Source organism: Manihot esculenta, chromosome 5, assembly GCF_001659605.2.
Source record: "Manihot esculenta cultivar AM560-2 chromosome 5, M.esculenta_v8, whole genome shotgun sequence".
In the NCBI taxonomy this organism is placed as follows: Eukaryota; Viridiplantae; Streptophyta; class Magnoliopsida; order Malpighiales; family Euphorbiaceae; genus Manihot; species Manihot esculenta.
The window spans coordinates 22,797,760-22,814,736 of NC_035165.2; the positions used below are offsets into that span (position 1 = coordinate 22,797,760).

Consider the following 16,977-nt stretch of genomic DNA (forward strand, 5'->3'; position numbering starts at 1 on the left):
AACAAAGTGGATCCGTGGCGCAATGGTAGCGCGTCTGACTCCAGATCAGAAGGTTGCGTGTTCGATTCACGTCGGGTTCAATCCCCTACTTTTTTTTTTTCCTTCTTTCGTTCCCAACAGGAATAATATTAAAATGAATATAATTATTTATCACCAAATTTAGATCAATAACATACAAATAAAAAATTACTCTTGTTTTTCTTATAGAGAATTGGTAAGTAATTAAAAGTTACTCTTACCATAAACCTTAAAATCCATTCATCCAATGCTCAGCTCCTTATTGGTTTTTTTATGCATTTAATTTTAAATTTAAACTCTAACATTTTTAATTTCTGAAAAATAATTAAATTATAGTCTACCAATTGTAGTTATAATTAGTAAACCATTAAGAAAAGGTGTTTGACAAAAATGAAAACGTGTGCTTTGATGCCTATGATGGTTTCCACTAATTTTAAATGGAAATTATTAGAATTCTTAACTATCCTACTCCATTGAATTTGAAAAGAAAAGCCACATAGCTTTAGTGATGGTTAAACAATAGCCAAGCAAATTGCAAATCTATATGCTATGCAAATTGGGTATGTCATCTTTTGGTTAAATAGTATAATGTATAAAATGAAATGGGTTATTCTTGTGCTTTAGTGGGCCTCCAAACACAAAGCAAAACTTATTAAATTGGACGGCTCCAAGGAAAATGGAATAGATGTCCTTCAATAAAGAAATACTATAGCCATTAAAGTGGATTGACACTATCTTTTGTTAGGTCAAGACAAAAAAGAAGACGGCAGTACTACTCTTATTTAAATTGGTTCTAACAGTTGCTACAATTTTTAATAATATATCTTAGAGACAAATGTTAATTATTATTTTTATATTGATTAGTGGGATTACCGACCTGTGTTTCTTGCATTTGTATATGCGAAGACGACTTTTTAGTTCACTTGTAAATTCAACACATTTGCTATTCTTTGCATTGCCTACTTCGGTCAATTTGATTAAATAGCTTAATACTTCAAAGGTAACTATCATTAAGTTTTACTCTAATTGACTTAAACATTTAAAATTAAAAAAATATATATTATTTAATCTCTATAATAAATAAATTTTATCCTTTAATTTTAAAAAGTATATTAAAATATTTCTTAAATTTTTAAAATTTTTATTAATTAACCCTTTTATTTAAAATTTATCCATGAAATGCTACACGAACTAATTAATTTATATTTTTATAAATTTAAAAAATTAAATAGTAATACTTAATAATTAAAATTAATAAAAAAATTTATTATTAGATTTTTTAAATTTAATAATGTTTTTTAAAATTAAAAAATTAAATAATAACTTTTCCTGTAACACAAAGATTATATAGTAAATTACCCTTAAAACTATCTATAGTTGAATTGAAGGCAAGTAGTAAAAGAAAAAGAAGACATCACAAGTAAAGAAAAAAAAAAAAAAAAGAATATGCTACAGGAATTTTCTGTTTTGACTACAGCATTTACATTTCCACTAGAGCACCAGCTAGGCAGAGAGGATTTGTCCACACAGGAATTTAGTGGTGGCTACGCTGACAGGTGAGAAAACCACCACCTTGGTGGATTCGTCCCCTTGAATTAGATTGGATACTCAAAACATTTTCTTGAGCTTCTAAAGATATCATTTTTTTATTTTTTTATTTTTTTTATATATGCATTTTGATTCCATTGGCCCACCTTGGATTAAATTAAGCTCAACTCATTCCCAATCTTCCATGGGCATGTGTGAGTGTATGTGTCCGAGAAAATGCTCTAGTTTCAGAGAAAAAACCAGCTACACTACAATATGGAAGGATACATGAAAAAAGGTAGAGAAGGCTGGGAAGACTTTCAACAAATGAGACAAAAAGCATCTCATCAGTCATCACTGTTCACTCCATTTGAAAAGGGAAGAAGAAGAAGAAATTGCCCAGCAAGCAAGCACACAAATTGCTCTTCTTGAGCACAAAAAGGGCTCAATCTCAGCACCTAGCACCCACAGCAAAGAAATTTGGTTAGAAAGATGACTCCCAAATCCAAATTACACCTTAATTAGTAATCAGTAATCACTATCATTATCACAGCTAAAAAGGGTAATTAATTTCAAAACCAACATTAATTGAACAGACCATCATCATCATTTATGACCTTTCTATTTGAGTAATGCTTTTTCATGGTATTTATACCAACACTAATACAAACATAGATACGTAAGCTAAATTAAATCAGAGTACACTGAAATTTTCTACTCATTCCATGCTTCAATCTTCCTTTTCTAATTTGTTGCTGTTGATCATATTTAGATTCCTGGACTAATAGAGAAACATCTTAACTATCAAAGGAGGGGGTAAGAAAGCTAGGGCAAGAACCTATTGGCACTGTCTTCTCTTTCCTTCAATCTAGCCTCCGTATCAGCTCCGCTGCTCGAACTCGCCGGTAAACCGCCACACTTTTGACACCTGGTCACCACCAAAATCTGACGGCACGATGGACAGGACGAGTGGGACCCTAGCCACATGTCGATGCAGTTCAAGTGGAATCCGTGACCGCACTGAGGCAGCACTCGAATTTCGTCTCCGGTGGCGAATTCCGTCAGACAAATTGCGCAATCGGTGAATTTGGCGGCAGAATCAGCGGAGAAGGTTTGTTTAGGGAGGGTGCGAAGGATCTTCTTTTTTAGACCTTTGTTTGCAGCTGAAGGAAGGGAAGGCTGAGGCAGAGCGTTGGAGTTCGCCGTGGAGGAAAGCCGTCTAAGCCAGGCGCAGCGAGCGACTGCGATGAGTCCCAGAACGCAGATAAGAGCGCATAGAAGTGCCGCCAGTATGACCACGAAATCTGAGTCCAAAGCAGCCGTTTGGTCGGTGGATTCCGAAGTAGCAGTGATGTTGGTGGTGGTCGCCGACGAGTTTACGGCGCCAAGAAACCTGAAAGGACGAGTCATGTGAATAGAGAGGGAGAACACTGAGAGGGCGAGATATGTTGGCTCTTTCCGAGTGTATGACCCTGTACTAAAGTTTTTTAATCTAGGAAATCTAATGATTTGGGTAGGATTTATACTAAACCACCCCCAGCTGGAAGTATTTAGAAAGATTAATATGTAATTCTTGTATTATAACAAAATTCATTAGTTAGCTTTTTAAATTTTAAAAAATATATTAAATTATCTTTAAATTTTTAAAAATTTAGTAATCACTCTATTAATTAATTTTAATCATTAAATATTATATAAAAATTTAAAATATTTAATATATATTTTTATAAATTAAAAATTATTTATATTACATACACATTCATTAATTAATAAAATTTTAAAAATATTTTAATATATTTTTTAAATAAAAAATTAAATAATTATGTTATTTCATAATAATACAGAGACCGAAGAGTGTATATATATAATGGGAGCCTCCATTTATTGTATAAAAAAACAATATTTTTAATAAAAAAAGTTATTTTTATTATTTAATTATAATATTAAGAAATAAAAAAAATTCTCAAAACTTATAAAATAATAAAAAAGTATTTTCTTTAAAAATATTTTATTTTAATATTTTTTATAGAAAAGATGTCAAGTTTGGGTTCCTAGTGGTACATGAAATGAAATTAACATAAAAGATGGAAAAAATGCATTAAATGAACTTGTGATGTATTAAATATAAAGTAGTAAACTTATATCCTCGTCTATAGTTCTTATCATACTCTTAACATTTTTTTTTCTTCATTCTCGTCCCTACCTTATCTCTTTCACAATAGTTGAGAAACATTTAAAAAGCGAAAATAAAATAAGGAGAGAAAATAAAAGTGATAAAAAAATTATTTTTTGATATTATTAGGGAGAAAATTAAGATTTTTTAATAGCAAAATACCCATTTTATACTCTTCATTTATAATTACAATAAATAATTATAAAGGTAAAATCATAATTTCCCTTATTTTCCTAACAGTCTTTTTTCTTTCTAATTTCCCTTATTTTCCATCATTCCAAACACTTCTTCATAATTGAAGTGTTGTGTAACTAGAGGCGGAGCTTCTTTGATGGAGTTTGACAACCAAAGACGCCATATGTTGGAGAAAACAATGTATGGAGCTAGAGAAGTCTGTTGAGTTTTGGTCCACCAACTTCTTCAATTGTCCATTTAAAAAAATAAAAAGGTAAGGAGAATAGAGATTGAAATTCAAAACTCAGTCTACCAATTCAATGCATTACTTTGGCCGCCTCACCAAAAAAGGCTAAACCTCCTTTTTCCAACACAATAAAACTCATTCTTTCGGCATAGTTCTGAGGTTACAGCTTGTTGAGTTTTCAAATTGGTTTCAACTTCTCCACATTGTCTCTCATTCCCTGCATTAGTAGATAATGAAAGCTTGTCTTTTTAGATTACTTCAACTCCTTTCCAAATATATAATAAAGTATTAGTTAAAATTATAAGACTAAATAATAAAAATATTTAAATAAATAACTATTTTTTTATAAAAAATTAAATAATTTATTTTTTTTAAATAGAAATACTTTAATTTTTTAATTTAAAATATAAACAAATTAATAATGGTTGTTTTTAATAAATATTTCATTTTCAAATTGGAATTAAAATCTAAACTGACATTAAGACTTAAAAATTCTTGTAATTCAATTATGAACTGTTTTTTTTTAATTATAAAATTAGATAAAACTAGACGAGACGATTCAATAATATACAGTTACTACAGGGATATGGGTGCAAATTTTGGAAAAAAAAGTACGAATGATATTTAATAAATAGACAACATGAAGAATTTTTGTTAGCCTATAAAGCAAAGACACAAGGAACCAATTATAAGTGGAAAAATCTGAGGGCATTTGATTAAAATTCTGCTGAATGAATATGCTACGGGCAATATTGGTGAAGTATAAGGTAGTAGGCATTAAAGGCTTCATGATTCTCCTCACTCATACAAAACATAGGATGTGATGTTTTGAGATTCAAAAAAAGAGTTTTATGGTTATTGTTAAAACTTAATCGGAGAGTAAGAAATTGATACGACCATTTAATTCTCCTCGGCACGCATACAAACAGGACTGCGAAGTGACTGAATCAGCTATTTTCCCTCACGTCACATCACTGGACTGGATTATCTCCTGTTGAACTTAGTCTTACGGCGCACTCGGCATGCCCCACGTGTCCGGATCAGGAATTGATATGTTGGATCGATTAGTTTAAGTGGGGTTTGATGGGTTTTGAACCGGTATTCTTCTTTTGGACCCTACCTCGTTCAAAATAGAAGAAATCCAGCGGTGATCAAGATGTTTAACTATTTATTTGGAAGAATAATATATCTCAAATTATTTAGTTAAAATTATTATAGTTTTAATTATAAAAAATAAAAATTATTATTAAATTTTTATAAAATTAACTAATTGATTATTATTTGGATTAAAGTATATTTATATTTTATAATATCTAATTTTTTGGTTATTGTGTTAAAAATCGTTAGTTGCTTTAAATTAATTATATTATTTAGTATTTTAATTTTTATAATTTTAATTATATATATAATATTTAATTATTGTAATTTTAAATATTAATACTATTTAATCTTTTAATTAAAGTTAAAATCAAATGATTAACTATTTTTATAATAGAAAAAATAAAAAATTTAATTTTACATAATATAAGAACGTTAATTAGTAAATTTTGTAGATTTTTGTAGATTTCTTCGTAGCCAATAAGGCAATTTTAAGTTTAAAAAAAATGCGCTTTGCAGAGAAAGAATATTATTCTAAATAGTTTAAAAATAATTTAGTTATTTTAATATTTTACAAAATTAAAAATTTTAAGATTTTTTTTTCTGCTAAAACAATAGTAAATTTAATTTTTAATACTCGTTAATAAATATATGTTTAAGAATTTATTTTTTCCCTGGAAATTCTAATGCTAGATTGCTAAAGCAGACAAACGAGCAGGTCAGGACAGAAGAGAAGCAAAGATTCCAAGATTGTTGAGAGGAAAGAGAAGAATGCGATTTGGGAATGAGCTGATGACCACAAACATGTAGAAACTGTTGCAGTGACTTTACTCGTGTCAACCAAAAGGCTAAGGCGTGAATATTGTGACCTTTACTCCTCCAGAAGGAAGCAAAGATTCAACAAGATAGGGACTCTCTCTGGGGACATACATCATACATGTCGTGCCTGTGACTTCTATGGTAGACATTGGCCAACGACTGTGTGGCATGGCCCATGTGAATTGCTACAAGTTAGGTTTCTCATCTCAAACCACTATTTTTATTATTTGTTTATTATTTTTTTAACGCATTCCACTTATTAAATTTCATTAAATATAATTATTTTATTATTAGTTTTATATAAAATTTATTAACATTACACCAAATCATATATTAAATTATTGTAAAAGTAGGTAATATCGAATAAAAAATTAAGTGTGATTGCAAAAAGTTTGAACCCATGGGAGGTTCAGTTAATCAGAATAAGAAATTCCGAATCTGCTTTTAAATTGTAGTTCTATTGATTTTACAATACTGAACTCTATCTCCAAATAGTCTTAAGTTTGTGGGGGTTGAAGTCCAGAGGTAAAAGGTTTTCTTTCTAATATTTTAGAGAGAAACTCCCTTTGTGACCCTTGGTCACTCTTTTTAGGTTTTTGGCCTGTTGCTTGCCACTTCATCAGCCTTCATCTGCCTCTATAGGCAAGTGAAGACTGGCCTTTTCCTTTCAATCTGTAAATCTTCACTCTCCCCACACTATGAGAGTTGTACATACTTTTTATTCTTCTGTTACGTGTGTTTTTGGGCAGTCATAGACTTTTTGGGAGATTGATATTTTTAATTACCTTTTTATCTTTATTTTATTATTATTATTATTATTTTTGCATGTACATGTTATTTCTAGCTTTTAGAGAGAAATTTTTGACTCAGAAATATGAAACTTCAATCTAATAGGTTTTTTTATATTTATGGTCTTGGAGGCTTGTTTAAGCAATAAAAGCTCATATCTGAGTTTCAATGGATCTTCGATTTGATGGAAGTGCAATTTGCTTGATTGCTAGAAATGGCTCGTGGAACTGTGGTCGTAGATAGACAGTTTAAAGAGCACCCATGGGTTTGCAGAAAAGCTCATCTCCTCCCATCCTTGCTCGATGATGTTGTTTTGATTCTCTTCTATTGCTTGTCTCCTTGCATGTTGGTTCCTAGGGATTGATCTCTATGCTTGTTTTAGTATTTAAAATATCTTCTTCTTCAATTTTTTTAATTTAATATATTCGGCTGAGAATGTATTTAGAAGTGATTTATAATTTATATGGGCTAACTACTGCTATGTAAAAGCGGTGATCTTTACCCCTTAAATTTAATTTTTGCTGAATTAGAGATATGATTTGACCTATTTAATCTAGATTGTTTAGCTTTTAAGCTTTGGGCTTGTACTTTTGGGTTGAATTCTGGATTTTGGGATTTTTATATTTACATAGGCTCACGAATTCAGGAATTTATAGTATGAATCAAACTTTTGTACTTATTTATAAATCTTAATGAATCTTTTACTCTTTAAAACAAAAATTTGCAATCGTGATTAAATTTAAGCAACCTAGGTCTCTTCTCTGAAAGAGCGTCTCTTGTTTTTTGACAAGTTTTCGTCTTTTGTTCTACCTTTTTCTTTTCAATTCTTTGTTTCAATATGTCCGATGATCAAGTCTCGATCGATATGGATGGTGAGGATGGTGATGGCATAGTTTTCCCAGCAATGGAAAGTGAAGAGAAGAATATTTTGAGCTATGCCTGATTGGTCCTTTTTTGACATATCGGATCATTAACTTTCAAGTCATGAGACAAACCATGGCTTCTCTATTCAGGCCTACCATGGGGATGATCATTCGTGAACTTAAGGATGAGTTATACCTTTTTCAGTTTTTTCATAAGGTTGATTTGTAGAGGGTTTTAGCTATGTGTCCATGGTCCTTCAATAATAATCTACTGCTATTAGAGAAGGTTCCTTCCGAGATTCAACCGACAGAAGTCCCATTGTTTTATATGTGCATTTGGTTGCAAATTCATGGATTGTGCAGAGGCTACTTTTATGACCACTACATAATGAGATTGGCAAATGAGGTTGGAGATTTTCTGGAGGCAGATCCGAATAATTTTTCAAGTAGTTGGAATCCTTATATCAGAGTTCAGATTGTTTTAATATTCGAAAGTCTATTATCTTCTCTTCCATCATCACACCACCACGCCCATTGTTCCACGTAAACTCAAAGCCATGCAACGTGATTTCATGCAAACTATTATCATCCAAGACAGACCGAAACCCATTAATCAGATTGCTCGGGTAAGGGGGGCCTCCACGTTTTTCAAATTGTGATAAAACACAATTAAAATCTCCATAAATCAGCCAAGGGAAAGAAGACATAAGTTGTAATTGTCGAAGCAATGTCCAAAATTTCCCATGATAATGTCTGTCAGGGTGGCCATAGAAGCCAGTAACACGAAGCAAGTCTACCCTAACACTTCTGCCTGTACATCGATAAAAAAACGGGACAAGCCAATAAGACTGATAGATTGAACTGATATCCAAAAAAAAAACCCAAACCCACCACTACGACCCTCAGGATCCACATGAAAAAATTCATCATAATCTATCAAAACTTTTATTTCTTTCAAACGAGCAAAATTACATAAACTTTCAATAAGAAAAATAAAATTGGGCCTTTTGTCTCTAGCGAGCTCTTGTAATGTTTGAACTGAGCGTGGGAGGCCTAACCCACGATAGTTTCAGCTTATATAACTCATTGTTGTCGGCAAGCCTGATCAACAGGACCCACCGCTGGTAAATTAGAATTTGTTGAAGCTGACCCAAATATCTCCTCATGCTCATGCAAACTGGGCTCGTCCAGGCCCATACGCCTTCTCTTCGTATCAGTAGTTGTCAGCCCTTCCCCATTCTCCCTCATTTCAGACTCCTTATCTTTGGAAGTAGAACCTGAAAAGGAAACTGCCTTATCCTTCCCTACATTAACTCCCTCAAATCCTACCTTATCCCCACCAATAGTGGACTTTGAATTTTGAAAATTGGCTCCAAATCCCCCCTTCCCTAGTGATATGGATCCAATAGGGCAAATTCCTAACAATAGTGTGGAGAAAACTTATGTCATTCAAATGGATCTAAAAGAAGTTCAAAATCATATTCATATGATCCATATATATTTGGGGCGTGCTTCAACTCATATGGGACAGATTTGGTGCAACACTTGCAATCATAGGTTTAGGGAGTTTAATCAAACCTATGGGCTAAAACTACACCAAGGGAAGCCTAAAGTGAAGATCAAGTAAGGCTTTTGTGAAGATTCAGCTTTGTTATGATGGGCTTGCTATATTTTTATTATTTAAACACTTGTTTTATTTTAGTTTTGTTTGGGTTTGTATTCTGGCCATACTTTATCTTTTAAGTTTTAGAGTGTTGGGCCATGTTTTGGGCTTATGTTTTAATACTTATATGTTATTTTAGTGTGTGATTGGGCTTGGGCCTTATGTGTTTAAATCAGGTCCAAGAAGAGTGTCTTAGGGTTTTATTTGTTTTTCTCCTTACTATATAAGGATAAGAAACAATTGTAAGAGGCAGCTTTTAATCAAACTTTTCAGAATTTCTTTCATGCCTTTGGCGTGTATTGCTTTGAGTGAGAGTGAGGATTTGCTTTCATCAATTGCACCAGGAATCTTAGCTAACTTATCAACTATTCGTTGTGGCGTTTGTCGGATTCTCATCTAAATCCTTCGATCATTGGTGTTTCAGCTTCTCTAAGTTTGGGGTGCCATAGGAGGTGGGTTTATCAGATCTTTGGATTCCGTATCTACTTGTGCGTGTGGGTTTGAGGCTTGTGCCATAGGGTTCCGCGTCAGTTGGTATCAGAGCCAAAGTGAGGTAAATTCTTATTTATCTCAGGATGTAGAGTTTTTTTTTTATTTGAGTTTTCCTTTTCTTCCTTGTTGTTTTCGGTGAAAGCTTTTCTATCCATGGCTACACCTTCTTGATTATTAATCATCACAAAAAAAAAAAAAGATTTCGAACTCCTTAAAAAAAAAAAAAATCGCCTTTGCTTTATTTATCTTGATCTGGCCGAAATTGCTATTTGCTTCCTTTTTCGTCCATATTGCTTTACTTATCTCAATTGATTGCTGTTATTTGTGGAAATCAATTTTAAATTTTGAATTTTGAATTGCGTTGAATCCACATTAGAGGATAAAAGAAATTCTGCCTATTTTCTAACGTGCACATTTAAGGCAATTGCATCTAAATTGATTTGATGTCAAATCCTTCTTTTAACACCAGAATTTTCGTCCATGTTTCTGAACTGAGTGAAATTTAAATTTTTTTTTTCTGATTCTATTTGTGGGGTCTTGATACTTTCCTTTTTGGGTAGATTTAAATATATCAATATTTAAATTGCGTTGAAGTGAATTAAATTCAAACATCTGTCCAGAATCGTTTTTTATTTGAATTCTAAGTTTCCTTTTTTGGTTTGAGCTTGTTTTTATTTCCTTGACATTGCTGGAGTATTATTTGCTTGTGTCTATACTCTAGGTGATATTTTCAAGTAGCACAACACCTAGTTCTTGTGTTACTTTCCAAATTGTCAGTGTCTTCTTTCTAGTTTTTGCGCGTTTCCTTCTTTCTTTAGGTTTTTCTTCTTTGTTTCATTAAACGCATCTTGTAGTTGGTTGGTTGACCTTAGTTTCTGAAGTGCAATTGAAGAATCAGCAAAAGAGTGGTAAGAGTGCAAACACTTGAGTACTTTCTTTTTTAACACGATATTTGCTAGTTCTCCTTGTTCTTTGTTGATTTAAGGTAGGATGAGTAAAGACAAGAATGTGGTGGATACTACTGATGAAAGTGAATCGAACATGGGTAACGATTACAAGCTCTTTAAGAAGTCAGTCAGTGGTGAGTTACAAAGGCTCAATAAGACTCTTGAGAGGTTGACTGAAACTATGGAGAGTTTGAATGTCTCACAAGCTTCCACTTCTACAAGAATACCTCAAAGAAATCTTAATTGCGATAATGACTGTGATGATTCGGATGTGTTGGTTAATAATGTGTTGCTTGCTGCACATTGTGAGATGCTTGTTGCTAGGAGTGCTTTGAATATGCAGGTTAAGGAAGAAAGCCTAGAACAACGGGAAAACATATTTCACACTAGGTGTTTGGTTAATGGAAAAGTGTGTACTCTCATTATTGATGGGGGTAGTTGCACAAATGTGGCTAGTGTGTATATGGTGGAGAAATTGGGCTTGGCTTCTATTAAACACCCTAAGCCATACAGATTGCAATGGTTGAATGATTGTGGTGAGGTTAGGGTTACACACCAGGTGGTTATACCATTTTCTATTGGTAGGTACAAGGATGAGATATTGTGTGATGTGGTACCTATGCAGGCAAGTCATATGTTGTTGGGTAGGCCGTGGCAACATGATAGAAAGGTGCAACATGATGAGTTCAATAACAAGTACTCCTTCACTCATGAAGGACAGAAGGTTATACTCGCTCCTTTATCACCTCATGAGGTATATGTTGATCAAATAAAGATGCTGGAGAGGGAGAGGGAGGCTTCGGCCTTGGCCACAAAGGGGAGTGAGAGCTTAAATTCTGCAGAAAAGATGAGAGAAAAGAGTGAGTTTGAGGGTAAATAGCCTGGAAAAGAATCAAGACTAGTTCAAGGAGGGAAAGTGGAGAAAGAAAAGGAGAAAGAAGAGGCTAAATTTTTAATCTCAACTTCCATAGAGATTGAAATTGAAGAGGAAGTTGTAATGCATGAATCTAATATAGTTGTTGTTGAGAATTCCATCAATGAGCGTACAGAAGAGGTTGTGAATGATGGTGAACATGGGGAGCATGTGATTGATGAGGTGGAAGAGGCGAATGAGACTGTTTTCGAAGTTGTAGAGGAGAATGGGTCACCTCCACAGGATCTTTCTATGACTAATATTTTTATGCCTAGTTCATTTGTTCTTGATGTGCAGGTTGTTGATGAAAACATTAATGACGAAAGTTTTATCCTATTTCCACTTATTCAAAAGGAGGTCTTTGAAGATACATGGGTTCCTAAAGTTTCCCTTTTTGACATAAATATCAACAAGATTCGAGGACGAATCTTTTCTAAAGAAGGAGAGAATGATATGGATCCAATAGGGCAAATTCCTAACAATAGTGTGGAGAAAACTTATGTCATTCAAATGGATCTAAAAGGAGTTCAAAATCATATTCATATGATCCATATATATTTGGGGCGTGCTTCAACTCATATGGGACAGATTTGGTGCAACACTTGCAATCATAGGTTTAGGGAGTTTAATCAAACCTATGGTTGCAAGTGTTGCACCAAATCTGTCCCATATGAGTTGAAACACGCCCCAAATATATATGGATCATATGAATATGATTTTGAACTCCTTTTAGATCCATTTGAATGACATAAGTTTTCTCCACACTATTGTTAGGAATTTGCCCTATTGGATCCATATCACCTAGGCCACCACCCGCCGCCATCGCACCACCTACTGCACCACCACCAAAAGAGCCACCATGACTGCCAAGTGGACTGTTCTCCCTTAACCACTGTGCTCCAATGTTTCTAATATTCCGACGAGGTTGAGCTCTAGCCTCTGGACTGAACCGTCGTGGTAACGGGTTCAGATGAGCCCCAATCACCCTTGGTCAAAATCTTTCTCCATGACCAATCATCCCATATATGAAACAAAATGTTGGTAACCACTCATAGACGAAAGTAATATTACACCACTCATCTCCTTCTTTACGAGTTCGAGTTGTGGTTTTGAATGATGGAGAGAACAATTTAATTTATCTAGAGCTGTAACGACCCGAAAATCGGACCGCTACCGGCGTTAGGATCCAGGTCGGCTTAAGGCCGCCGGGACCCGTAGCAAGCCTGACATGCAACCTGTAAACCTGTTTAATCCCATACATGATCAACAACATACATAAAAATTAAAACTTTTCTTCCATACATTCTATCATACACCAAATTCAACCTGTGCATGCACTGAACATAGTCATAATCATAAGCATTGACCCCTCTGTGGGATCTCATCAATGCCCCAATGGGCAATACCACATATGTTGAGTTGGTTTACATAAACATCACAAAACATTTAAGATCATGTATAAAAAGGGATACCTTACACATTGGGTCAAGCACAAACTCTAATCCTCAATATCATTATACTATTCATAACTTTACATCATTTTACAATTTATCATGTCCACACTCTATCTATTACATACACAAGACTTCATTACTCTTGCGGACCTCCTGGTCTACCCTGTACCTGCAAACCTGGGGAATTAGGGAGAGGGGTGAGCTACTAGAGCCTAGTGAGCAGAATAATAAAACATTTAAAAATATGATAACATGGAATGCATCACATCACAATCATATCACATCAAGGATGAAGTTGTCACCAATAGTCCTCTACATAGTCTAACTGTGCCAGAACGTAGAATGGGTCCTGGTCTTTCTCTTACATGGCATAACATAACATTCCAATGTGCCAGAACGTAGAATGGGTCCTGGTCTTTCTCTTACATAGTGCCAGCGAATGTAGAATGAGTCCCACTGGTCTTACATTTCGTACCGTACATATCACATCGTCACATCATAGATCGAGGGCTATGGATCATCCAACATTCATCCACAACAACAACAGTAGAGTATGCAATGCAACATATTCGTGAATTCTAATGCAACAACCTAGTATATCTCATGGCATTAATGATGCGTGAATCGTGCTAAAATGTCCATTTATTTGCTTTAAAAACGTAATGAGTTATTCCACTCACCTCTGGATAGCTCTGACCAGACACTGGGGCAACTGACTCACTGCTGGGGTCCTCGGTTCCTCGGGTCCGAACCTACATAGGTGGACTCAAATGAGGGACCAAACATACATGAACATAACTCTAAACTACTCCCCAAAAACCTCTTAAAACATCATGAAACAATCATAGGAAAACATGTAAAGGAAGGCTGGACAGGGCACTTTCGGCGGCAGGTTCGGCGGCCGAAAGTCCCTCCAGAGCCGAAAGTCAGGCAGGTTCGGCGGCACCTTCGGCGGCCAAAACTCCCAGACAGAGACGAAACTCGTGCATGTTCGGCGGCACTTTCGGCGGCCAAAACTGCCCTCCAGGGACGAAAATCCTCTTTCGGGGGCAGGCTTTGGCAGCCGAAAGGCTAGCCTCCCAGGCAGGTTCGGCGGCCGAAAGTCCTTCGGCTGCCGAACCTGGTTTCTGCAAAAGGGCAGAAACTTGGTTCCTCATATACCTATGCCTCCCAAAACCATCCAAAACATGCATTTTTCCTAATCTACAACATACATACTCAAGCATACAAGTTCCTAGGGGCTTCAAACTATCTAAACCCCAACTACAACACATCAAGCATACCCACATTGCTCAAGAACACACATTAAACCCATAAAATCAAAACAACCTAAACATGCATTCTACCCCATAGATCTACTTAAAACTTACTTAAAACATGCCATAAGCTCAAGATCGGCCCTTACCTCTTGAAGATCGAGAGGAGAACGACCCTAGCTCGGAAAATGGGAGAGAGAGAGTTCCTTGAACCTCCAAGCTCCAAAACTTGCTCAAAAGCTCAAAATCTTCAAAACAAGGGTAAAACTAATGAAAATCGAGAAAGATTTGAAGGAAAGAACTCAAAACTGGTGAGGGATGGCAGAGAGCTCACCTTGGCCGAAAATGGGGAGAAAAGCTCGCCCGTTTTTGGCTAAGGGACCCCTTTATAGGTGGCTGGCCAGGCCACGTTCGGGAGCCGAAAGTGCCTCCGCATGCATGCCATGTTCGGCGGTCGAACATAAGGTTCGACGGTCGAACCTGGTTTCCCTCACTTATACTTTCGGGGGCCTAAGGCACACCCGAAACGCATGCATGTTCGGCGGCCGAACCTGAGTTTTCCTCCAAGGTTGTTTTCATGCAAAAACTCATTTCCTTTTTACTTAAAATCATGAAATACATTAAAACATTTTATGAAAACATGTTTCTTCCCTACTAGAGGCTTCCGACATCCGATATTCCACTGGACGGTAGAAATTCCGATACCGGAGTCTAGCCGGGTATTACAAGAGCAGAGACCATATCTTACTCCTCTTCTGATCATCTTCCTATCTTCTTGCAAATTCGAACCTATGTGCCTAGAGATCGTGTTCACTTGTTTTGATTTGAAAATCAATGGACGGAGGAAGAAGAGTGTCATTCTATTGTTGATTCTTGCTGGAAATCAGAAGCTCATTGACCTGTTCAAAGCCGTCTGGATGTCTATCGGAATAGACTTGTTAATTGGGGAAGAAATTTAAAGCGAACCTATGCACAAGCTTTGCAGGTCTGTAAAACACAGATTCAGAATCTCTGCAATCGGAGAGATACAACAGGTCATGATCTTCTTCATGAGGCGCACCAAAAATTATTTTTCAGAGAGAGACCTATTGGAAGCAGAGAGCTAAAGAACAATGGCTACGGGGTGGTGATCAGAATACTAGATTCTTTCATATGAAGGCCACTGCTCGTCAAAGGAAAAATCAGTTTGTGAAGCTGCAGGATAGTCAAGGTGCTTGGCTTGAGGGAGACCCAGGTCTGTCAAACTTAAATGTGAATTATTTTGAGACTTTGTTTATTTAATACTGATTAGGGTTACGGAGGAGGACAATCGCTCTTTGCTTGCCTCTTACACATCGGAGGAGGTTCAGCAGGTCATTTTCAGTATGCAGGAAGATAAATCTCCTGGGTTAGATGGCTTCAACCCGGGTTTCTATAAAAAACATTAGGGCATTGTGGGACCAGACATAACTCGATTCTATATTGACTGCTTAGCTTCTGGCCGCTTTGCGCAAGAACTTAATAGCACAACTGTAACGACCCGGAAACCGGACCGCTATTGGCGCTAGGATCCAGATCGGCTTAAGGCCGCCGGGACCCGTAGCAAGCCTAACATACATCCTGTATACCTGATAAATCCCATACATGATCAACATATACATGAAACTGTAAACTTTTTCCTTCCTTTACCAAGCTTATCCTGTGCACGCACATAACCATAAACATAAACCACACACTGGAGCCCTCATCAAAAGCTCCAATGGGGTATCATAACATATATTAAGCTTGGTTAAATATGAACATCATAAAAACATTTTATAGATCATGTATCAAAGGGGATACCATACATATAGGGTCAAGCACAATTTTGATCCTCAATATCATTATTACATGACTATTCAATACTTTACAATTCATCATGTCCACATCTAACTATTACATAAACATAATTTTACTCTTCTTGACCTCCTGGCCTATCCTGTACCTGCATACTTGGGGGATTAGGGAAATGGAGTGAGCTACTAGGGCCCAATAAGCAGAATAATAAAACATTTAAAATATATACTATAATGGAATGCATCACATCACAGACAAATCACATCAAGGATGATTTTGTCACCAATAGTCCTCTACATATCCAATAGTGCCAGGGGCGTAGAATGGGCCTCGACCTGGTCTTTCTCTTAACATAACATAACATAACATTCCTATAATGCCAGGGGCGTAGAATGGGCCTCGACCTGGTCTTTCTCTTAACATAGTGCCAGAGGCGTAGAATGGGCCTCGACCTGGACTTTCATACCATACCATATCATATCATATCACATCATATCATACGAGGACTAAAGGATCATCCAACACCCATCCACATCATCATCATATTATGCAATGCAACATATTCGTGAATTCTAATGCAAACAACCTAGTATATCTCATAGCATTCGTGATGCATGAACATGCTCTAAAACTGATTTATTTACTTTGAAACATAAAGAGTTATTCCACTCACCTCAGGCTAGCTCTGAAAAGACTCGGAAGCAGCTATCTCACTGCTGGGGTCCTCGG

General features: G+C 35.6%; 2 protein-coding genes and 1 non-coding gene across 3 annotated transcripts in view; 1 reads left to right on the forward strand and 2 right to left on the reverse strand.

Annotated features, from left to right (window-relative positions):
* Positions 1 to 8: 8 nt before the first annotated feature.
* Positions 9 to 80, forward strand: TRNAW-CCA. Its single transcript has one exon. It is a non-coding gene; the product is annotated as a tRNA-Trp (tRNA).
* Positions 81 to 1,368: 1,288 nt separating this feature from the next.
* LOC110614645 (RING-H2 finger protein ATL8) lies at positions 1,369 to 3,040 on the reverse strand. Its single transcript, XM_021756251.2, has 2 exons — positions 2,384 to 3,040; positions 1,369 to 2,003 (listed from the first exon to the last, which is right to left on the reverse strand). The coding sequence occupies exons 1-2, from the start codon at positions 2,953 to 2,955 to the stop codon at positions 1,997 to 1,999; spliced, it is 579 nt and encodes a 192-aa protein (XP_021611943.1). The 5' UTR covers positions 2,956 to 3,040; the 3' UTR covers positions 1,369 to 1,996.
* A 5,751-nt stretch (positions 3,041 to 8,791) lies between these two features.
* LOC122723699 (basic proline-rich protein-like) overlaps positions 8,792 to 16,977 on the reverse strand; it is a 39,667-nt gene continuing 31,481 nt past the window's right edge. The window contains exon 3 of the mRNA XM_043956800.1: positions 8,792 to 9,126. Within this exon, the coding sequence (XP_043812735.1) occupies positions 8,792 to 9,126 (335 nt within the window). The remainder of the gene's footprint in view (positions 9,127 to 16,977) is intronic.